The sequence below is a fragment of the Sturnira hondurensis genome, unplaced genomic scaffold, assembly GCF_014824575.4.
Source record: "Sturnira hondurensis isolate 20B ecotype Veracruz unplaced genomic scaffold, ASM1482457v3 Scaffold0004136, whole genome shotgun sequence".
In the NCBI taxonomy this organism is placed as follows: Eukaryota; Metazoa; Chordata; class Mammalia; order Chiroptera; family Phyllostomidae; genus Sturnira; species Sturnira hondurensis.
In genome coordinates, this window is record NW_028076767.1 from 9,813,382 (window position 1) to 9,838,892 (window position 25,511).

Genomic DNA, 25,511 nt, shown 5'->3' on the forward strand with positions numbered 1-25,511 from the left:
CGGTTTCCATCTTAACTTTAGGCTTCTCTTTTCACTCCAATAGTTAGCAACAAGAAACTGGATAGATGGAAGCAATATTCTCCGAGTGACAGAGTTTAGGGAATAGACACACCCAACTGCGATGAACGGCTAAGTGAGAACAAGCAGACGTCACCGAATGACTCTGCGGCATTTGATGCATAGTCTTGCGAAAAATACAGTGTGGAAGAGCAAACGGATGGCATAATGGGAATTTGCTCGGCTTTTTGGGATAGAACAAGGAAAGCTCCTCTTTAAATGTGAGTGTTACAGGCTTTTGAAAGAGAGCGATTCCTCTCTTAATGCATTTTCCCAATAGTCTTCTACAATTATTTTAAATATACTCTTCAACCACTCCTAGATTATACAGAACAAGACAAAAGCTCAGCCGTGTCATACACAGAACTTTCCACCTTTTCATTCTCCTGTGGGCTATTGTCTTTTCCGTTAGCACCCTTCACGCAAAATCAGCACTTCATTCTATTGGGACTGTCCCTATACTGCCTTCAGCCATGCCTCAGAAAGACTCAACTTGCCGTAGCGACAGCGATGCTTGCCAAGTTGTAGCAAGTTGTTCTCCCCACTCGCGGGTAGGTTCTGGTCACCAGGAATGTGACTCGGAAGAGTCAAACACAGGTCTCCAGTAGGAACGGAAGTTGGGGGATGAGTGGGAAGCAGCTGAGACCACTTTTGCTTCTTCCCTCGCCCCGGTCTACACAGACTCATACCTCGTGCACTGACCACTCTGAAGGCGGGGAGTGGTGCAGCCAGTTCGAGTTACAGCCCAGCACGCAGCCCTAGCAGCGCCCGCCCCACCCCTCGCTGGTAGCAATTACCTCAGCGCCCCACCTGCAGTAGCTCCGCCCAGTCTCCGGCCGGCTCACAGCGGGCCACACCCTCTCACCGCTGGGGCCCCGCCCCGCAGCACGCGCCGCCGGCCGGCGCCCCGCCCTCTGTCACGTGATAGCCCCGCCCTCTATCGTGCTGGGATTGGCTCTACTAACGGAGGGGGCGGGACCTAGCACCAGGCACTGCCCCGCAACGCGGCTGCAGTTTTCAAACCTCAACTGTAAGCTCCGCTCACTTCTTTGCTGCGGCCGCCGGGAGCCACCTCACAAGGAGCCAGGTCACAACTGTTGGCCATTGCGCGGAAGAATAAAAGTGGGTCCTACTACGCTCGGAGCTACCCGGGGCCCCACCCGGCTAGAGCTGGAGAACCAGTCCTATCGTGGCCACCGGCGTGGGGCGGGACGGGAGCCCCCTTGGAGGGGCCAACTCCGCAAAAACTTGCTGCGGCCGGAGCGGTACGTGTCTTCCTTCTCGCGCGTCCGCGGGCTTGCTGGGATTGGCGGGTAGGCTCGGGGTAGTGACTTCATTCCTTTGAACCGGCCCCCTCTACCTTCCCTACCGAGACCCCAAAGGTGGGAGGAGTCCCGAGGGAGGTGGGAGATCTCGGTGGTGTAGGCGGAACCGCAGTACCTTGCAACCCTCCGGCCTGGCGGAGGTGGTTTCGGACTCGCAGCTGCTCAAGTGGCTCGACTGCTCCCGGCCGGTCGCCGCGTCCTGCTTCCCTGAGTCCCTTGGGTTCTGCGCAGGGGTTGGTCAGTAGTTTTCCCGTTGCTCTTTTCTCAGCCTGCGGGCTCGTCCTTGTGTGTGTCTGCGTGTGCCGTCTCCTGGCCGGCCTGGGCTCTCCCCGTGTCGCGCCCCGTGGGGGCCCCCTTCGCGACCGGCTTGTGCGCGTCCCTTCCACGTCGCATCGACATGGTTCTTCGTGTCCCTCCCTAGTTTACAGCTCTGGTGTGGGCCCTGGACGTGTTCGCATTTGGACTCGTGGACGTGTCCTGCTCACAGCTGCCTTTAATCTAGAGAAAGTTTGTGCTCATCTTGTGGGGCATTTTGAGTTACTGCTTCTGAACAGTTTTTAAAGTCAATGAGTAGAAAAGACGAATTGCTGTTGTTTTAGTGATTTTCCTCCATCTGATTGCATTTCGACACTATGTACAGGACCTATACTCAAACTGAAGAGTACATGACCTATGCTCAAACTCTGTAACCTATATGCACATGATGGCTGCGATTTTGACATTTATCCAGCTCTTTTAGTGTAGGGAAAAGTTCTTCATTTGAGTTCTCTTAGGTAAATAGAGACAAAGTTCAAAGAGACTTTATGGTAGCTAGTAGAAGATACTAGTTCTTTCTCGTTTTTGCGGGGGGGGGGCGGCGGGGGAGGCAGTTCTGATGAGAGTTGAGGCACTCCGACATCGATCTGCAAAATGAAATTAAGGAAAAAAAGACGTTTAAAAAATCTATCCACGTGATGAAATGTCAGCATTACGTCTGTGTATATCACACTCACTGGGTACTTTGCCAACGGACATGTTTACATCTGTGGTACCAGTGATATGCTGAACCTGCAGTGATGTTTAATATGGTATGGCCTCTTTAAGTTCTCGAGTCATTGAGAAATGTGTGCTCTGAGACAGCGTGATGGACAGAGATGACTGGACAGGTGACGGCAAATGTAATCAGGAACACAATTTTATCAAAAGATGATAACCTACTTTCTCGTTGATACACCATTTTATAGTTTGATAGTGATCTGTCCAGAAGTAGTGTAGTTTTCAACCACTTCTAAAATATTTGTTGTATAAATATTAAAACACACAGAATTGTGTATATTTGAAAAAGCAGGTCCATAGTGCCCTAATTTTAAGACCTAGGTAAATAGAGACAAAGTTCAAAGAGACTTTATGGTAGCTAGTAGAAGATACTAGTTCTTTCTCGTTTTTGCGGGGGGGGGCGGCGGGGGAGGCAGTTCTGATGAGAGTTGAGGCACTCCGACATCGATCTGCAAAATGAAATTGAGGAAAAAAAGACGTTTAAAAAATCTATCCACGTGATGAAATGTCAGCATTACGTCTGTGTATATCACACTCACTGGGTACTTTGCCAACGGACATGTTTACATCTGTGGTACCAGTGATATGCTGAACCTGCAGTGATGTTTAATATGGTATGGCCTCTTTAAGTTCTCGAGTCATTGAGAAATGTGTGCTCTGAGACAGCGTGATGGACAGAGATGACTGGACAGGTGACGGCAAATGTAATCAGGAACACAATTTTATCAAAAGATGATAACCTACTTTCTCGTTGATACACCATTTTATAGTTTGATAGTGATCTGTCCAGAAGTAGTGTAGTTTTCAACCACTTCTAAAATATTTGTTGTATAAATATTAAAACACACAGAATTGTGTATATTTGAAAAAGCAGGTCCATAGTGCCCTAATTTTAAGACCTCTCTCTTCCCCTTTCAGCCTCTTCTGAGCAGATGCTAAATTTTAAAAAGTATTTCTAATATTTTAATAATTGGAGTTGTTATAAGTAGCCGCTTTATTTTTGAGACGTATACATTTTAGATTATTTTTCTAAATTATGGATCTAAAATTAAAGTGAATTACATGGCAATGTATTTGAGTTTTAAAAGTAAAACTCGTGTAATTATTTTTCTAAATTATGGATCTAAAATTAAAGTGAATTACATGGCAATATATTTGAGTTTTAAAAGTAAAACTCGTGTAATGTTTGAAGGCCTTCCTGTTTGTTTCTTGATGTTTGCAGGCAGGATGGTTGCGGTTTCTCCTGGGCTCATTGAATCGTGAATTACAGTTTATTTAAGATAGTCAGTTTTTCAGGAAAATTGAGACTTGACTGATAACAAGTCTGAAGAAGGTGCAGGCATTTTTTATGGTTGTTTCTAATCAAACAATATTATTTTGAAGCTTGCACTAACAATGTTTTACTGTTAAGTAAACATTTAAACATATTTTAAAAGGTTTTTCAAAGCTGTTTGATAATTATAAAAGAATTTTCTAATGAAAATTTTCCTCTTAATCTAGAAGCAAAATTTAAAACCCAGGAATCAAGGAAATCCATTACTAACACTTTCACTTAATCATAAAATTGTCATAAAATTGTACATATATTGTAGAGCATATTTCCTGTATATAAAATTGCCAGCTAACAACGGTACTTTTAGACTATCTGCTTTTAGAGGATTTTGGTTGATTCTTATTTTTTTAAAGAATTCTTTTGCATCCTGCAAAAGGTATTGGTTGTATCAGAAACATTAACAGTCACTTATGTACTTCCTTTCCACTTCGAAGAACTTTAAATGTTTTAGTTTTCCATAATATTGATGACAGAAATTCAATGATATATTTTTAAGTGGTTTATATTTTTATGATAGATTGTAATCAAAATGTATTTTTTGAATATCTTAATTAACAAATTTACTTATAAATTAAATTACAAACACATTTTTATCTAAATTATATTGTGATAAATGTTGTAATTTTCAAGGCATGCTTTGTTAAAATTTTTTATTTCCTTCATTTATTTATCCTCTCTTTAGTCCCAAATACATTTAACCTTGAACTTCAACATCTAAATTGGTCAGTTCCTTTTAGTATTAATATGTAATATTTTGGTGCACCCCCGACTCTTTGCAACTTGTTCCCCAAAAGAGGGCGCAGTTATACTTGGAGCATTTAAAATTTTTATATTAACAGTGAGATGGTAATTTCGTCTTTAATTCTCAGGTGATCACATTCCATTTTGCATTGGAATAGTTACAAATAAACAGCACTTCAGTTATATAACTATAAGTAAACAGTATTTTACAACAGAAACTTAATTTTTTGACAAGCACTGTGTGTATGTTGGCCCACTGTAGTTCCGTTTTGCAATATCTTCCTATACTGTTTCATAATTATAGGGTTTAGTTCTTATGAAGGCAGAAAATATGGCACCAGGCTTTACTGTCCTGGCACAGACTCAGGCCAGGGTCATCACCGGGACTTCAGCCCTTGGTAGTTAGTATATAGGAGTATGCTAGACTGCTTGTACTAGAGTCAGCTGGCTTGCTATTGTGACTTCCAAAGGATTAAATTCTTAAATTATTCTATTTAATCTTTTAAAAAAAAGATTGTTATAGAATACACATAAGAAAGGAATATAGTCTCTTCCTTGAAATAGGAAATTATTATTCCTATGTCTACACCATTACATTTACATTTAATCGGTAACTAATTAGAATGGATCCGAACTAGCAGGAAGTTCCTGCTTAATGTTGATGGATGCTAGATAAACAAATACCCAATTTCTCTGATTTCCTAGGGAAAACATAGTAGCTATAAATGTCCACGTATTGGGTTGGCCAAAAAAGTCTGTTTAGTTTTCTCCATAAAAGAAAAAACATGTTTTTCATTTTCACCAGTAACTTTATTGATGTGGATATTTTGAGTATGTTGGCTATCTCCCACTGTTGGCCTTTGGTGTGTAGGGAGGCCAGGGATGCTGCTAAACATCTTCCAATGCATCAGACAGCCCCACAGCAAAGAATTATTTGGCCAAAATGTTAGTAGTACCAAGAAACTTTGCAAACTACTTTTAACACGTTCCATCAGTCACAGCATCTTCTCCATACACTGTACAAATCTTTTCTGTTTTTCAGTTGTATTTTTACATTTCTTGAAATGACAAAGCATAATATGCCAAAAATGTTGTGATTTCTATCTTCAATATTAAAATGGCTGCACAAGAATTCACCAGTTTTGAAAAGTTTTTTTTAAGAAATGCATGCTGCTATGGCAGCTGTCACAATACAATCTTAACAAAATTGCAGTTAAAGATAACTAAGCACTACTAGAGCCATTGTCTGGAAAAAACTAAATGAACTTTTTGGCCAAGCCAATAGAAAGGAGTTGTTTTCTAGTAATCTTGTGGCTCACTTTGTTTCCCATTGCCTTTCAAATTTATTTCAGGAAAAATCTAAATTGATTAGTCTTTGACAAGGAAATATCTGAATTAATTTCCTGGTTGAGATAGCTCTTACAATACTGATTTCCTTGGCTAAAGTAGGTATTTACATACATGAAAAAAGGTGGCCACCTACTCTGGAAAGGTAGGTAAACACAAAATAAATGGTCCATTGATACTACATTATGATATATGATAAAATAATTTTATCCGTATTCCCATACTTTGTAGCCATCCTGTTTAGGATTGAAGTTCACTGATAGCCATTTAAAATATGCCTTATTTAGCCAAATACTAGCTGCATTTGAAGTTACAATTTATAAGCTCAAGGTGGACCTCAAGTTCTGCCCAACCCGTGATATGAGATGTACTTAAAAATTCTTCTTGCTGTGTCTCATTGACTCTTATAATTCAGTTCATCAAACATTTTGAAAAATCCCAGAAGGTGCCGGACACCATGCTGGGAGTTTAGACACGAAAGTATACGGTTGCTACCCTTTAGACACTAAGCATAACTGGGCTCTAACATGTTAGATATCGAGATAAAGAGATATTTGAGCGTAAAGCAGAGGCGTTTAACCCAACCTGTGGGTTTTTAAAAACTCAAAGCTTTCAGTGTGGGGTAGGGAAGGGGAGATAGATGCATAAGAAAAGTTAGACATTTAAGGGAAAGTAAAAAGGATGTTTCAAGCAGGAAAGTAAAAATGTGGAGGCAAAATATGAGATGTGAGTGTGGCAGGAAATGAAGCTGGTGTGCAGCTGGCTGGGCTTTTGTGTGTCGTGCTGTACTGGGAAGTTAATGAAGAGATCAAAGTAGACTATTTGATTTTCTAGGTGTTTTCAACGGTTGTACATGATATATTCTACTTTCATAAAATATTTTTGTGTGATAAGTTTGAAAAGAAAATTGTGATGAATATTTTAAAAATAGAGCTACTCAGAGGTTTATAGGCATCGTTTGTCTACTTTTGATCACACATTAGCTTTCTCCCTTCAAGTCCAGATTCAAGGTCCAGATTCAAGTCTAACATTTCCTTCTATTCCTTCCTTCACTGATGCATATCTGAATTCTTATTCTAATTATTGTTAATGGGAGTTAATGAAAAAAATCTTTGAAAATAAGTTAGAGATACCTTTATTCCTAGTGGTACTGTGTAATTGAAAGCTTAATTTTATCTTGCTCGCTATTACTCTGTTACTGTTGCTAGTGCTTGATGTGTCTATGATTGTGTGCCTACAAACATGTATACAAACACAAATTCACCAAGTCCCTTAATATTTTTGTTAATATAGCCCAATAAAGCATCATGAAATGTTTTTCAAGTGGACTGGGACATAGTGCTTGTTCTGAATCAGGTATAGGTCTGTGAATTGTGGTAGAAACAAGAAAAGGTTGCAGGTTGTTTGTTGGAGTTAAAGAGAGTAGAAGAGATAGAGAGCTTACTGATAACCTTTGTGTACCCCTGTTAAGTCTTCGATGAAGGGCAGCCAGGTGTTTGTGAAGGTTTTGGTGCACAGAAGTGACATTCAGCAGTGCTATATGCAAAATTGGCCAAAGGGGAGGAAATGGAAAAATATCTAGGCTGTGGAGCCTGGTTCAAGGGCAGTAAATGGAAGAAAAATGCACTTAAAGGATGTTATATGGATGTCTAAAACAGTTTGCTAACATACATGGGTACTGTATATTAGCAATAAATAGGTAAATTTAAGATTCAGTCTTCAGAAATGTGCACTTTGTCTTGTCTGACACCTGGCTCCTGTTCCAGCATATTCTGAGCCATAGTAAAATGCATCAGAGTTCAAATAATGATTTTTGTATTAACATGTATTTTAAAAACTACTGATTGCCCAATGCTATTTTTGGCTACATATATAATCACACAAGTACATTTGTTCTATTAATTCATTATGATGACCAACAGTATATGTGAGTGAAGGAAAATTTGTTAGGGTGAAAAATAAACAAGCCAATGTCCCGTATTAGGAAATACTGCTAAGTAGCTTGAGTAATAAAGCCTTATTTATATTATCGTCCATTTCAGTGATTTTTTTTAAAAAAAACTAAGTTCTTTTTCTTTTTAATGTAACTAAATAATAGATATTCAGTGTTTGTCACATTTTGGGGTTTTTTTTTCAGAGGGGTCCCAGGATAAGCCTGGATTTTCACAAGTGATAGTCATAATAGAGGCATGTGTCTTCAAGTTACAAATTGTTATTCACTATATTGAATTATAACTATAACATTTATTTGGAATTTCTTAAATTGTTTTTTCTGTGCAGACATTAATTCTTGCTCAGTATTTATTCTAAATGCTCATGTGGTCTCTGTATAAGAAGTGACATACTATTGGGATAATGAACACCATCTGCTGTATATAAATGCAGTGAAAATATCGAGACCTTAAAAAAACCTGAGTAGCCCTAGCTGGTGTGGCTAGGTGGATTGAGTGCCAGCCTGCAAACCGAAAGGTCACCAGTTCGATTCTTTGTCAGGGCATGTGCCTGGGTTGTGGGCCAGGTCCCCAGTCAGGGCAGGGAAGAGGCAACCAATCGTTGTTTCTCTTATGCATTGATATTTCTCTCCCTCTCTTCTCCCTCCCTTCCCTCTCTGAAAATAAATAAATAAAATCTTCAAAACAAAACAAAAACAACCCAAAGCCTGAGTAGTAATGGCTTTCAAATTAATAGACAAGTAAACTGTTAATGTATGAAGTTATGTGTTGCTGTTGCAAATGGGTCTTTGTGTAGAGTCCAGTCATATATGTTTACATCCATCTTTTTTTACCCAAAGATATTTATTAGTTTTTGTTGGTTACTAAGTAGTAATTGCTTAGTGCAGGTAACTCAAACACAGGAAAGTAAAATACTACCATAATCACACCACCCAAAGATGACCACTGTTAACGTTTTGTCATAGTTTTCCAGTCTTCTATTTGCTCTTATATTTTCTCACAAAATTATTATATTCTATTTAAAGTTTTATATCTTCCTTTTTTCACTTAATAATTTGAGTTTAAAAGATGCTTTGAAAGCACAGTTTTTGCGTTAATACCCTATTATTTAGGTGTATTTAACCATTTCCCTATCGTTGGACTTTGGGGTTTATTCATTCCATAAGCTTTTTATTTTTCATTTTCATAAAGCTTCATTGAACAAACACTTTTGACTGCACGTAAGCCCTATATTGACTCTTTTGAAACTTGAGAGCAGAAAATACTTGTTTGTAAAATATGTCTTAGTTCTACTAGAGTTCTTATGAATAGACCACTTTGTAGCTGATATATTACAGCATGTATAAACATCTTATATTTGAGAACAGGGGTGTCAAACTCATTTTCATCAGAGTCCGCATCAGCCTCCCAGGTACCTTCAAAGGGCCAAATGTAATTTTAGGACTGTATAAATGTAACTACTAGGGGCAAGGAGCTCTGTGCTGCTGCTGGGTAGAAACAAGGTGCTGGGCCCGATACAACAAGGTGGAGGGGCGGATTCAGTCCGAGGGCCTTGTGTTTGCCACCTGTGTTCTAGAATGTAGATGAGGTGAACATCTTAGATGTTCAGGAGCCTGTATTCTGTCTCTATGATTGAATTTGATATGTTCTTGTTCTCCTGTTTTCCAAGTCCTGATTAATGAACAAAGTTGGGAATGTAGCCCAATTTGTATCCATGATACAGGTACATCTCTTCTTTCTCTGTGTGTGTGTGTATTTTATTTAATCTTTACTGTATTTTTTTCCATTGCCATTTAGTTCCCTTATACCTCCCCATGCTCTGGCAATCAGCACACTGTTGTCCGTGGCCATGAGTCCCTTTAATTTTTAATCTTTACAGCTCTCAAAGGTAGATTCTATTTATCTTCCATTCTTTAGCGGCATTAGGATTGAAACATTCCTCACTAGTGATCAGAGAGCTATAAAGTAAGTTACAAAATTCTGTTTTACCTTCATCACACCAGACTGGCCAAAATTGGAAGTTCAAATGGGGCAAGTGTTGACAAGAAAATGAGGAGCCTCCCAGGCAGCAGCAGTGGGAATGTAAACTGGGGGTGAAAGGAAGGGACCAACTTGAGCTGCGTCTGTGATGTTTCAGTTATTTTTCATTTAAACACAGTATGGCAGAGTAATAAGGTTGAAAAAACAAACATTCATTATGATATTTATTTGAAACGTTTCTTATTTTTAAAAGAAGCTGTATTAAAGAAGTTTACTAGGCTGCCATAATAAAGTACTTCAGACTGGGTGATTAAAGCAACGTAAATTTATCATCTCAACGATTCTGGAGAGTAGTAGTTTGAGAGCAGTGTAGGCAGGGTCTGTATCTCCGGAGGCCTCTTTGGTGTGTAGGTGGCCTTTGGCCTGTGCTCGCACGAGCTTCCTTCTGTCTGTTTCTGTGTCCTGATCTTCTTTTTTTTGTAAGGATACCAGTCCTGTTGGATTAGGGCCTACCCTGTTTTTTGGTTACCTTTTTAAAGCCCCCCATCTCCAAATACAGTCACTTTCTAAGGTACTGGTGGCTAGGATTTCAACATATGAATTTTGCAGGGAGTAAAGTTCAGCCCATAACAGTACCAAAGTTAATTTAGTGAAGATCTGATGGCTGGTTTGATGGATAAATGGGATTCAGACCTATATGTGATTCAGTCCAAATGTTATTTGAGAATGTTACACTGCTATCCATAGATTACTAGAGATGTACCCCGAAAATAATCAAGTGTTTGTATTCCCAAAGACCAAGAAAGTTAGAGAAAAAAATTTTGATTTCAGAATAAAACCAAGAAAACAAGCTAAAAGCACTGAACTCAATTACTCTGCTTATTTGCTAAGTTGAATTTAGTCATTTTGGATTTAGGGAGATAAAGAAACACTGTGTCAAGTAGGAAATAAGGAGAGCAAAATGTGGCGGAGAAAGAACAAAACCCCCTGGAGAAAGGGGGTTGTTGTAAGAGGGCACCGGAAGAATAATACCGGATCATTTGTTAGACAGGCATAGCAGAAAGTGAGACACGTCTTAGAACATAGAGTCTGCTATTATCATATGAAATAGTAGTTTTGATGTTAAAACCGAAAACATGCAAATATTACAAAGTTTGAGATAAATATGAACTTCATATATAATATATGTATATAATCAGAACTCCAGAATAAGTTTTTCCGTATGGTCGGTCACTCATCCAACAAAATTATAGAGCTCTTCATATATGGCAGCCTCTGCGCTTGGTTCTGCCAAAAGAAAGAAACTCTAAGACCTATGAAGGCTTCTGACCTCAGTATTGAAATGTCGGCAGTCTGGGCAACAAATTCCATTTCTTGTAGTCATTCAGATGTCAGTAATATGACTCATGAAAGGTGAATTCACACCAAATTTGTTTGGCTATGTGAAATTAAATTTAAAAAGAATAACCTTTCCTTTGCTGTGATAAATTGTAAAGATACAACTTTAAAGAATGAGAGTTTAATTTTCATTATAATTCTAAATAATTTTACAGGTTTTTTACAGTAGCTTTATTCTGAATGAAGTCAGTGATTTCCCTTGAGTGCCGTAGAGGGATAGCAGTTTCTGTGTGCTTCTTTTGTCTTGTGGGTACAATGTGCCTTTTAAGTCTTCTTTTTAGTTGTATCTTATAGCTGTATTTGGAGCTGATAATGTAATGAACATCCTGTCTGAGATGACATCTTTTTTTGTTAACTACATTTAAGTTATACCTGCTATCTTTTCTCTTTTTTTAATAGGTAAAAATAAGTGACGAAAGAAGCATATCTGGAAGTCATCTAACATGTCGAGGAGAAGATTTGATTGCCGAACTATTTCAGGCTTGCTAACTACAACTCCTCAAACTCCAATAAAAATGGAAAACTTTAATAATTTTTATACACTGACATCTAACGAGCTAGGAAGGTAAGGAGATGTTATGATGTGTATGCTGTGTATATTTATTTATATTTTGTATAAATTCACAGTTTATATAACACTCAGTCCCTATTTAACAGTGATTAGAAAGAAAAGTCATCATCTCCGATGTTATTATCCAAGGTCTAGTCTTAACTGACAAGAGGGTTAGTGAGCTGTTCGGGTGCATGGGATATCCTGCCTAACTTTAGGGGAGGTCAGGGTCTTTCTTTGAGGTAGTGTACCGGAAGGGGCAGCCTGGCATAGTGAACTGCCACCAAGCTCTGTGACCTCAACGAAATTACTGTACCTCTTTGGTGCTATAGTTTTCTCACCTGAGAAGTGGAGATGAAGATGATTATGACTATCTTACTGATTGTTGTGAGTACTAAATTAGTTAATATTTATAAAGCACTTAGCAGAGTGCTGTGTGAGCTTTTGTTAAATGAAAGAATCCCTAGGAGATTGTGCTGGGCTAAAAACAATAAATGGTTAGATTCTCTTCTTCTTTCCTAAATTAAGCAAAACAGACTAACTCATTTGATTGTATAATTCTGTATGACAAAGAATAGATGTTCTATAAGTAAAACTTGTACTTACACTAATATTAATATTTTGATTTAACCAAGGTGTAAATTCCTTAATGCATGAGCGTGACCTGAGATTATGAAACTATTTAGTGTTACCATTTTCATACATATGGAAGTCACAAAAGATATACCAAGTTATTTAAGTTGTATATTCAGCATCTGTTGAGCTTTAAATTAAAAACATGTAACAAAGAGTTAGAAGAAGGTGATCAATTTCTGTCTTCAGTTTGATTTTAGTTCTGGAGGGAAGAGTTTGGCTGATATTAAAATGGTTTACTAATTTACTAAGTGTGTTTATATTGATAAATGTACAATAAAATAGTATGATTGATTTTTACCTTTGAAAACCTCAATGTCAAAGCAAAAATTGAATTATGAAAAGTAATTATGTCCTTGGCAGATTTGGGATGCAATCTTTATTTTGTAAAATAAGGATGATATTCACCTCATCAGACTAAGAACTAAATGTGAAAGCGCATTTTGTAATTTCTGGCATATTTATTTAATCATATGTGCAGAATGTTTGGGTCCTTTAAAAAATATAGTTTTAGGTTTATTAAAAGATATAGTTTTAAAAACCTTTTAGAATGTTTTTTAAAAATTGTTCTAAATCTATAATTATTTCTCTTTGCATTATAATAGGAAAGCATGTTTTCTTTTAGTTACCTATATCTCACATGAAATAGTCATAGAATCTTTGCGTTGGAAGGACTTTGGTGATCAGCGGTCTTAGGACACAATGAAAAAAATTTTTAAACATATTTTATTGATTATGCCATTACAGTTGTCCCCTTCCTCCCCTTCATCACCCTCCCCCCTGCATACACCCTCTCCCCCACCTTCCTCCCTTTTAGTTCATGTCCATGTGTCATAAGTTCTTTAGCTTCTACGTTTCCCACACTACTCTTGCTCTCTCTCCCCCTGTCTGTTTTCTCCCCACCGTCAATGCTATTCTGTACCTTCTCTACCCCCTCCTCCTCCCACTCTTCTGTTGCTAACCCTCCATGTTATGACACAATTTTTTATGTAGTGCAGGAACAGTCTTCTATAATTTTCCTAACAAGCTGTTTATTCAGCCTCAACTTGAATACTTCAGTGATGGGGAACTCACTACCTCAGAATGTGTCTGTTCCATTTGTGGGCACTTCTTAGCCACAGCAAGTTCTGTTTTCTACTCTTGTTAACACCCACCCAATAGACATAGTTCTCTTTTTGTAGCTGCATATAATGTCCATGTGAAAATCCTTCAGAGATTTGAATGTGGCTAAACATTGCCAGTTTCCTTAAATGCCCATCTTATGGCCTGACTTCCAGGTAGCCTTCCTTGATGCAGTGCAGACTAACAGTGAAAAGCACAGCACCACTCTGTTTTTGATTGTTAGTCTTCAAATAAGGAGACTCAGCATGGTCAGAGTATTGTCAATATCTTACCATCTACAGTAGAACAAGGCTTTATTTGAGGTAGCATAAGACACCATTAGGAGTTTTCTTTCTTTTTTCTTTTTTAGCAGCCATGTCAAATATATGTCAAATGGCATCCTTTAGTGTATTGTCAAAATGGATTAAGCTGAAGTCAGCTGACCTATTTTTACTCTGAACCTAAAATTGTCTAAAGTTCTGTGATCTACTTAGTTGTATGATTTCCTTTCCTTTAAGATGCGAGGACCAACTAGATGTCTACAATTTTCTTTCTGTTGCAGAAATGTTTGGAAACTGCTTTGAGCGGGTAACTGAATATGCCTCAAACAGTACACACAATGAAGGGTGTTCTTTTCTGTTTTTCTAAGTTGCAGTTTTGATGAGTAAATGTGCATACATTTATTAAATTAACTTTGTAAAATGTGGGATATTATGGGAAGCTAGAAAGTATAAAATATGTTTTTCTTTAAGGGTTTTGGAGAAGTTAAACGTAGCAGAGGACAATATTAATAATTCTAAATTGTTTTACAAATGAGAGGCCATCATAAAAATCATCAACTGGAATCCGATGTACTTTTTAGTTTTTAGAGTAAAAACTTGCTGGAATCTGATTAAAATAAATTCAGATTTCTGATATCCCATCTGCTAGTATCTTTACAAAAGAGATAATTTTTCTTTTCATTGATATGGGCTACTGAATCACTTGGTAAATATTGATATATCTAATTAGAAAACCTTGATAAATTAGAAATCATGACCTTTCATCTGCCAAGAACTTGCTTAAAGTTCTTTTTAATGCCAATACCAATATTAATATTCTCTACTTTCGTGAAATGGAAATTAGGATCATAACTTTGTGAGCTCCTAAGGCTTATACATTTTGAAATATACGTAAGTGTGATGTGGTGAACTAACAAGTTATCTTTCTAAATCACTTGCTTTTTATTAATATTAAGATGTTAGTTTTTCAGAATTCATTTTCCTGTAGCAAACTAAATAACATGTAAGAGCTAACAGTTCATTTTTGACTATTCTCAAAACTCTATATTGTTCCTGTTTTTTTAACATGTTGGGTAAGTTTTTTTTACCCTTCCCCTAACTGAGGCAAGATTTCATAGGCCCTCTGTGGTCAGAAGGGTGAGGCTAGTGCAGAAATAAACGTCGGCTTCCTTTGCGGCTCGCCCCACCCTCCTTTCACATTTTATTGTCTCTTCTAGAATGAGAAGGGTAACTACCAGACATTTTCACTGCTGGGAAGTCTAGTGAGGTTTGCCTTTTTAGGGTGTGAATTAATTATATGTGTTTGTTAAGGGTTTTAATTTTTTTTAATGCTTCTGTTAAAATTTGATATAGAAGCATCATGTATTAAAGTTTATTTTTGATACTTCTAAACCACAATTAGCATTTTAGAGTAGAAATCAAATACTTAATTTTTTTCCAAGTCATTTGATAAATATTACCTCATTTAATAGTATATAAATGAGTAGATATGTATAATGTTATTGGAGTCTCAAATAAGCTTTAAAAATATAAGTGCTTTAAGTATAGGATTAAAAATAGCACAATATAAGGTATTATAGTAGGTTCTTAACTCTTGCATTCATTCAACAGATATTTTAGGTTTTTTTACGTGTTAGTTAGCAAAGTGTACATTTTATACTTACTGTAGTAATGGAACAAACAGGGTCTCTGCCTTCATGACCTTTTACTTAATGGTGAACATTGACAAATAAATAATTATTCAAAATCACTTGGTCACCTTTGCCCTGGATTAGTGAGCACTAAACATGTTTTAAAAAAGCATATTTAGAGTACCTGAAATAATTAGATACAAAATATTTTTATTTAATTTTATTTCCGAGAAAGTCCTGGCTTGTAGATAAATTTATAAAATTATAGCCGTGCTAAATTGTCAGTCAAAATTGCTGCTATAAGCCAGGTGGACATTTTCTTGGCTTACTAGTTTCTGTTTCCTGAGCTTTACAAACTGGATTTCTTCATACAACTTAAAATTTTCTTTCTGTTCTAGGTAAATTTTTGCTTCTAAATCTAAGAAAAAATTAGCAGAAGTGAGTTACACTTCTTAAAAAAACTATCTTAAAGGAAGGAATTGTTTTGTAGTGTTTTAGAACAGAAAGCTAGGAATTCACGTTCTACAGTTTAATTCTTGGCTGAGTCATTTCATCTTAGTCTGACTCAGTTTATTCAGTATAAAATCTATAAAACATGAGTGCTCTGAATATAAAGTTAGGAGAATGATTAACTTTTTGTGTGCTAATTGAAATGCATCCATTTGTATTCCTTTTGCATACAGTAAGAAAATATCATGTAGTTAAACTTTAACATCCTTAAATGATAAAAGTTCTTTCAAAGAGTCAGGTTTGTACATGCAGATTTATTGAGTTGATGTATATTTTTATAAATGTAGAAGAGTCAAATTATAGCTTGGGCACTTTTTTGGCATTAGCTGTAATTTTTCAGCTTGATTGCCAGTATATTTCATTGGCACCAATTTGAAGGAAATTTGGGAAATAAAGAGTAGGAATCTTTGTCATCTGGTCTTTGAGAATGGTAAGTAAAATACAACCAATCAATAGATTTTGTCCTCCGACCCAAATTTAAATATCAAATGTATTAAAAAGTTTTCCTTGTGAAGCACCTGACATGTTAGAAGTATATTCTAAAGTGGTGGAACAGAAGTTACTCTCTGAAGATCCCTTATTTATACTTGATTTGTTAGTATCTAGAGAGTAAGTTGAGCCTTAGGATAGAGGTTCTTAATTTTGAATTCTGCGAACTCAGGCTAGAAGGTTTATGAATGGGCTTTGAAATCTGAAAACCCTCTGGAATTGTAAGTAAATCTTTCTATTTAAGGGCAGGTGTACATTTTTCTGGGCAGGCAGTCAATAGCTGTTATTAGTATCTTAAAATAGCATTACCAAAAATAGCTTTAGGGCTTTGGGAAAGTAGATTTTGAGCAACTACAGGCTGAGAATATATGCATTTGCCTATGTCTTTAAATTTTGGCTAAGATACTGAGCACTTCTATTGGAGAGGGCTAACCACACATCTGTTTCTAAAATGATATACATGACTGTAATGGATAAGTTTGTACATAGCTGTTGATAACCATTAATTTTCTTAGTTGGTGGTGAAGTGTCTTTGGGTACTGTCCATATGACATATATACCTTTGGTATCTGTTAGAGGCTTCATAGACTGCTGAGCCATATTAAGAAATTTATTGGTGATACAACTGACAAGTTGTTACAAAAAGCCTCAAAGTTATTAAAAGTGGTGTTAAAAGGCAGAGTGGTTACACTAATAAAATTAAATGTTGAGGACTCATTTTTGCGTTCATCTTAATTTTTTATATTTGAAGGAAAGCTATTCTGATTAGAGAGTTAAAGCTATTAAGGGTATGGTCTTTGGAAATAGACCAAGATGCAAATCCTCTCTGGGGCCTGCAAAATAGAATAGCAGATAGGATCCTTACTAGATAGGATTGTTGTGACACTTACACACAATAATTCAAATGAAGAGATTGCGTGGAGTCATCATAAAAACAAGGTCTCCCCCTACAATGATAATGTATTAATAGTGGAGAACAAATATAATACTGTCTATACAATTGTTACATTCGCCGTTTTCATTTTTATGTTACAGTACTATACATTTTATGAAAGTGTATGTAGCAGTTAAGGAAGAAAGAAAAATTTTGAAAGGATTAACTTTAAATTTGAGGTATCACTGTATTTGGGTTATGCTAACGTTGCTCTTTAAAATTGATTGTCTTTATTTTTTTCCACAGAGGAAAATTTGCTGTGGTTAGACAGTGTATATCAAAATCTACTGGCCAAGAATATGCTGCAAAATTTCTAAAGAAGAGAAGACGAGGACAGGACTGTCGGGCAGAGATTCTGCATGAGATTGCTGTACTTGAATTGACAAAGTCCTGTCCCCATGTGATTAATCTTCATGAAGTCTATGAAAATACCAGTGAAATCATTTTGGTATTGGAATAGTAAGTATACACTTCAATAAATTTAAGTATATTTATAGTGCCTATTTAATTCGTAGAATAAGATGACTTGAAATGTTAAGAACAAGAAAGAGAAAAGTATGACAAGAACTTCTAAACAAGCCTGTGATAAAATATTTGAGAAACATAGTTTATATTCACATATTTTCATAAGGTTAAATGTACAGCCTCACAGACACTAAAACTAATTAAATAGCATAAAATAGACAAATAACAACAAAATGTTAGTGAATGTGTTGATAGGAATGTACTTTCATTGCTAATGGAACAGAAATTTAATGGATCTTTTGGAAAATGATCTGATAGGCAAATAGAATTGAAATTATTTACATATTTTGTCCATCTACTTGACAAACACATCCAGAGAATAAACCAAGGAGAATGATGGGTAAACTTGCATAAAGTTGTGCCTAGCACATTGCTTGTTAGTAGATGTGATGTGCAGAACATCATGTTAGAAATTAGAGCAATAAAAAATAAACTATATTTCTTTCCTTAAATTGGTTAAAGTTGTAAACACCCAAATATTCGAAAGTTCTGTAGGTGCGGGGGGGCATGGTTAAGCTGGCTGGTTCGTTAATCACTACGCTGCTATGTGACTCTAAAATAGGGCCTGCATTGCATGACAGTCTGACACGTGTGTTTGAACATGTGCAACGGTTGACAAGATCGACTAAACTGATGCTTAGTGTGCTTTAGGTTCTGATAGTTTTTTATAAAACAAATCTTTATAATAAACTAAAGAGATAAGTGTTTGTTTTTAAAAATGTGTAATAAATATAATTCTTTGTAATTCTTTTTAGTAGCTAATCTGTGTCACTTTTTTGAGTTTAAAAGTAGAATTAAGCTAATTTTAGTATTCAGTTATCTTATGGATGAATTTTGTTTATATATTAAAAAATCATTGTTTCTATATCAGGAAAGTTGATTGCCTAGATTCAACTTGAAAATGAAAATAATTGTACAAAATATTAAACTGACAAGTTTAACATTTAAGAATGAATACTGTGTGCATTTCTCAGAACACTAATGTCCTAAATAAGGTATATTGTAGCACCTTCAAAATAAATTAGAATTACAGGAAAGCCAGGGATACTACCAATATGATTTTTTGTGTTTACATTTGTCAGATTCTTCAGCCGACCTTTAAAAAGTTATCTACTGCCCTGGCCGGGTGGTTCAGTTAGTTGGAGCATCATCCTGTACACCAAGAGGTTGCAGGTTTGAACCCCAGTCAGGGCACATACTTTAGGTTGCAGGTTTGATCCCCAGTTGGGGCACATGTGGGAGGCAACTGATCATTCACTTTCACTCTCTCCCCCTACCCCCCTCTCTCTCCCTACCCCCCCACCCCTCTTTTTCTTCTACCCTTCCTTTGTCTCTAAAATCTAGAGTCAATAAACATTTCCTCCAGTGAGGATTAAAAAAAAAAGAGTTATCTCCTTGTATGACACCTGCATGTTTGACTATGTGAAATTAACTAACATTTTTCCAAAACAGAAATGGAATTTTAAGTTTGGAGGGTGAATATACGTAGCGGCATTATCTACTTTAATAAAATCCTCTTTTTTGGTTCATCTAAATAGCAGCAAAGTGCATCAAAAGTTTTGACATATAGTGATTTTTGTATTTTACAGAGTTTCAAATCTACAGAGATGTTGAAAGAGTAGTACAATTAACACTACTTTTCAGCTTGATTAATCATTTGTTGACATTTTGCCAAATTAACTGAGCCATTTGAAATTTGTGTGTATCTTGATATTTCTTCTTTACCTGCCAAAGTATCTATTCAGTTTCTGCCAACTTCTGTAATCTGCTTCTTATGTAATCTGTTTTTCCCCTCCTCTTAGCTCTTGCTCATTTTCTGTTTCCCACAGCTTCACCTATATAACACTTTCATGGGGAAATGGTAGTCCTACAGCAGACACTGGTCAGCTTGCCAAACTAAAAGGAAGAGACAAGCCATCCTAGTATTTGTTTGGTCTTGTTACCGAAATAAGCAAACAAAAAGACACCGGGATACTTTCAGTGGCTATAAAAGTAATAACCTGTTTATTATGTTAAATTTAGAAGATATAAAAAATGGAAATCATATGTAAACTATGTTTACTTTTTTGGCATATTCCTGTATTTTAAAATTATTCTTATTTTTTAGTTCATGCATATCTACCTATAGAAACAAATTGTGATTTATTGGGGATACTCTATTGTAACTCTCTTTTTCAGTTAAGAATATATTGTGTATATTATATCTGTAGATAGTGTTTTTAAAACTGAATTTTAATTTAGCAAACACTGTTTAAAATTGCCTTCCTAATCAGAGTTTAGTAAGAAGCCCCAAATTCAGAAAGGCTGGATATTGGCTAGATAAGGAATTAATATTTGCTACTAAGTGTAATAATGCCTAATATTTATTGAACACCGTCAGACACCGCAAGGATCTGCTTTGATCCTTATTAACATCTGTTGTATTCAGTACTTTATATGACTTGTCTAACTTAAGCAACCCAGTGGAGTGGGATCTACCATTTTTCATTACATGTCATTATGTTATAGTAGAAGAAACAGGCCCTTTTGCTTACCTTTGCATTAGTAATATCTGTAACTTTTACAGCAATAAATAAGGTAGAGTTCACTACTATAAATTTAAAGCATACTAAATGTTTCATACTCAGATTGTCTTTACCATGATAAACACAAATATTAAAGTTAATTTGTCATGAATTTTTTGAGAGGTGCAGTGGTTTGGGGGAGTTGAAGTTTGAAGTATACATGATCGGTGCTTTCACGCGTGTCCCTCACCATCTGTCCCACAGTTTTCTGTAGTCATGATATGTGGAATACCGTAACCACAATGTAAAGCAGCAGATCCCTGAGGCCTCTGATGCTGGCGCAAATTGTATGGATGACTCAACTGCTAAATACATCAGTAGTGTGAAGGGTCAGTCCTGTGACTTTCAATGTGAGACTCAAGTTTGTGACAAGCATTGATTTTTTTCTCTCATGGCTCCTAATACAGAATGACATGTTCCTTCCTTTTGCAGTCAATGAGTTTTCAGAATTTCAGTTTTAGCTGCTCTGAAGAATGCTTGCCTATTCCACCATTCATTCATTCATTCACTCATTCAACAAACAAACACTAAACACCTTCTACATGTCAGACACTGTCTTGATGCTGTTCATATAGCAGTGAGCCAAAGAAATAAAAATAGTAGTGTTTTCTAGAGTGAGTGAGTTCCTTTTTTATCACATTGAATAAGCTTTACTTGAGATATTCCCAAACATACCTTATAAATTTGATGACTAACCGTTTAGATTTTTTATATGATGTTCTCACTCAGATGTTTTATCTTTTTTTTAATCCTCTCCCCAGGATATGTTTATTGATTTTAGAGAGAAAGAAAGAGAGGGACAGACACACACAGAAAGAGAAAGAGAAACATCTGTGTGAGAGAGAAACGTTGATCAGTTGCCTCCCGTACAGGCGCCCCCAACTGGGGATTGAACCCAAAACATAGGCATGTGCCCTGACTGGGGATTGAACCTGCAGCCTTCTGGTGTATGGGGCAACACTCCAATTAAGTGAGCCACCCGGCCAGGACTGAGACATTTGAGCTTATTTATTTAGATTTAGTCCTCAAAAAACAAATCCTTTGCATTATGATATCTCTCTTTTGTAGATGAGGAAGTGCAAATAAGTGACTGACCCTAAGTTATGTTGCTGTAAATAGCAGACTTAGGATTTAAATTTGCATCATTTGATTCCAGCCTAGGAATTTTTCACCATGCCTTTGTCAACATTTTTTGGCTTTTCAGTTCTTTAAAAAAAAAAAAGATTTTTGTTCTGGCCCTGCATATTCTTTGTGAAGTTGTCAAACAGGATATTGGTTAAGAATGTTGATTCTCACCCATCTTACACAGAGTCAGATTCAGACTTTGGTCCCTCCATTTACTATGTGACCTTGTACAAGTTGCTTCATTCTCTTTGTATTTGTTTCTTCATTTGTAGAATAGGAAATAGTCACTATCTACCTCACATGGTTGTCATGAGGATCAAAATAGGTAATATTTATACTTACATATAAATGAATAAAATGAAGACACAGCAGAACTGAGCTCTTAGTGTTAGCTATTATTTTTATTGCATAGTTAAGGCAAGTATTGAATTATAAAAGAGTTTAATTGTATTTATTAAATGTTCAAGTATTAGTATCCAGAGTTTTAAATATTCTTGTCATCTACTTTATGCCTTAAAGATCTTTCCCACATCCTCTCTGCACTCGTTAAATGTTTACATTAGAGAGACTAAAGTTTAGATGGCTGTGAGTCTTTTATTTCACAAGTATACAGTATTTAAAAGTGTCCTAATTCGGTCAATGGTTTTTCAAGTTTCTATTTAAATTTCATTTCAGTGCTGCAGGTGGAGAAATTTTCAACTTGTGTTTACCTGAGCTGGCTGAAATGGTCTCTGAAAGTGACATCATCAGACTCATTAAACAAATACTTGAAGGAGTTTATTATCTACATCAGAATAACATTGTACATCTTGATTTAAAGGTAACATAACTTGATTTTAGCTAACACTACACCTCTGCTACTCTTGCTCTTGGTTTGCACAGTCGCAGGTTGGTGTGGGTTGGAAACAGCAGTCAGATGGTGCTGGTCTAGGTGGCAGTGGGTATGCTCTGCTACATGGTACCTATGTGCTGCATGGACTGAATTTGTATTGGCAGAGAGGGGGAGCCGACATGTGTGCGCAGTTCACATTCATCACTGGGTTCTTCAAAAGCCATCATTTCTCTATTATCTAAGGCCCAGGGGCGTCCAACCTTTTGGTGTCTCTGCACCACACCGGAAAAAGAAGAGTTGTCTTGGGCCACACATTAAATACATTGCGACACCTAATCAAAAAAAAAATCTCATAATATTTTAAGTAAATTCACGATTTTGTGTTGGGCCGCATGCAGCCTGTGGGCCACAGGTTGGACATCCCTGCAAGCCATCATTCCATTCCATCTCACTCTTACCCTCTGAATCTTCTGTCTTAAAACTGCCTGTCTCTAAAATACTCAGTTCTGACCTCCTTCTCTGAAGATAACTTCCTACTAGTCCTCATTTGTTTGCTTCCTCATACTCATTCATCTTTCTCTGAGACTTTTGGTCTTTGGCTCCCTTTTTTTTTTTTTTCTCTGAATCATCTGGGCCTCTTTCCCAAGCCCTGTTACCACTTCAGCCTCTCATGCTTTTATCCTTTCTCCTTATCCTCCTCCGCTACTCAAGGACCTTAATGTCTGAATCAATCTGTATTTTATTTTTTACCATTGGACTCTTGTCTTTTCTCTATAATCTCCTTCCCATAGACTCTAGTCTGCTCCATAGACTTACTGTCTAAGCTGCAACCCCGGGGAACTGTCAGGCCCAGAACCATCGCGCTCTCCTGAACCATTTTCTGTTTCTGTAAATGTATGTCTTCTTTTGTGCTGTTCCCCAGAGCGCCTCTTAACTGGCATACTCCTGTTTATCCTTCAAGATTCAGCTTAAGCATGATCGCTATGGCAAAACTTTCTTGGACTCTCTTATGGGCAGAATTAAGTAGTCTTCACTACTGAGTAGTCTGTATCTCACAGTTAATTAATCAATCTATTTATGTATCCATCTTTGCATTGGATGAGAATACAATACAGATGATTCTTGGAGATGATTTCCTCCAAGAATCATCTCTGAGTGTGTTTCTTTATCATTGAATGTATAGCTCCTCCTAAGTAGTAGTTTAGTACATGTTTGATGACTGACTGAATGAAATATATAAGCAACAAGTTCTACTTCCTTTACCCCCGATCTGAGATTTACTGCTCTAAATTACTGATCTTCTGTTGTTGTTCTTCTCTGTTAGCCACAGAATATATTATTGAGCAGCATATACCCTCTTGGGGACATAAAAATTGTAGATTTTGGAATGTCTCGAAAAATAGGAAATGCATGTGAACTTCGAGAAATCATGGGAACACCAGAATACTTAGGTAAGAGTTTCCTCTTATTTTCCACACCATTTTGAAGTTGATTAACTAAATGATACTTCTGTAGAAGGATATTTTAGAGCATGTGATTCCAGAGTTCGTTTGGTTCACGTATTTTAGTGCATTGAAATTTGGTTATGATCCATTTGAAAGAACTCTAGTAAATGTAAGATTACTGAAACATTCACAACAGTTCATTGTATATTGGGCATATAAGTTAAAAATTAAATTTGGGGGTAAAAGGGAAGTTAGGGAGCATGAGAAAATGAAAAAAGAGGAAACCAGAATCAAGGGGCACATTATTGCCTTGGAAGCCTGGCTGTTGGAACAATCATCTCTTGTTTCTGTCCTGGTCCCACCTGTAAAGTGGAAAATGCAAGTGTCTTGTTTGCAGGAATTGTTAGAAAGACCTTTGTTGTTGTTGTTGCTGCTGCTGCTTTAAAATGTGAAGTTTTGCCTTAGTTTTAAAAGGATTTTGAAGAAGGGTGACAAAAAATTATGATTAGATAACCTAGCAACATTGCACTAAATCAACAAATTAGATTATGAAGATGAAAGATTTTTAAGTTGTTTGAAGCACCATGTAAATTTAAAGTTTTTAAATGTATATGAATAAATTTTGATGCTCTTTTGGCCTTGCTTATATTGCTGTCCCCATGAAGGCGAGTAACTGAACAGAACAGGTGCTACTCAAGCTAGGCCGCTGCCTTACCCACAATGAGAAACAAAGCAAATCACTAACTCCTGAATGCTAATAGAGGGGATAGTGTCCCAGAATGAATGATGGTAGTTACAAATAACACAGCCCACAGGAGCATATGAAAAGGTTGTCGATGGTGCAGTGGCATAGATATCTCAAAGCCTTTATTAACAGAACTGCTAGGCTTCGGAAATGATTTTTCTTGGAGAAGTTGTGAAACAAAAAATTATTATTCAAGCATAAATCTGAATTTGTGCTCTACTAATTTAAAATTGATGGTAATGTTTAGAAGGTACAGAGAATTTATTTTGTACTTTTAAAAATATTTTGGCAGGGGAGATGTGGGAAATTCATTGCGTAGGAAATCAGGTTTGTGATAGTTAAAGAGGGTTATTGAATCTACTTGAAAATCTCGAGCCCTTCTAGGAAACATAATTTGCAAATAATGTCATTATGAAATGCATGTGATGCTATTTACCCTGAGAAGAAAAACTGAAATTAGTTTAATGAAATAATCCAAGCTAATTCCTAACAGAGCAGTAGAATAATTAAGAAGATTCCAGCTTCTAACATTTTATTTCTTCATAATTATATTTTATGAAATTAATCTTAATGGGTAAAAAAATTATATAGCTACCAGTTACTCTGAGAACATTATTGGTGCTTTTGAATCATGTGCTTATATAATTTGCTTAACATTAGATATGTTTAAATGTCCAATCATGGGATAATTAATATGATACTAAATTTCTGTTGCTCTTCTATTAGTAGTTCTTTAAAATTAAATCCAGTTTTAATTTAATGTAAAGTAATATTCATGTTTTTAAATTTGTCAGTATTGAATTTGAATTGTATTTTCTCTTTCAGCTCCAGAAATCCTGAATTATGATCCTATTACCACAGCAACTGATATGTGGTAAGATTTTGTTAGTTACCTAAATGCCTTTATTAAAAGTTGGGTAGTATATATGCCAAGGTTTTTTTTATTCCAAATGTAAATAATAAGGCTCTCTTGAAAAG

At 36.4% G+C, this 25,511-nt stretch overlaps 1 protein-coding gene across 1 annotated transcript in view; it reads left to right on the top strand.

The window, feature by feature from the left end:
• The first annotated feature begins 1,045 nt into the window (after positions 1–1,045).
• STK17B (serine/threonine kinase 17b) overlaps positions 1,046–25,511 on the top strand; it is a 30,769-nt gene continuing 6,303 nt past the window's right edge. The window contains exons 1-6 of the mRNA XM_037043722.1: positions 1,046–1,322; positions 11,568–11,733; positions 17,544–17,756; positions 22,187–22,331; positions 23,668–23,794; positions 25,359–25,407. Coding sequence (XP_036899617.1) covers positions 11,612–11,733; positions 17,544–17,756; positions 22,187–22,331; positions 23,668–23,794; positions 25,359–25,407 — 656 coding nt within the window. The 5' untranslated portion in view covers positions 1,046–1,322; positions 11,568–11,611. The remainder of the gene's footprint in view (positions 1,323–11,567; positions 11,734–17,543; positions 17,757–22,186; positions 22,332–23,667; positions 23,795–25,358; positions 25,408–25,511) is intronic.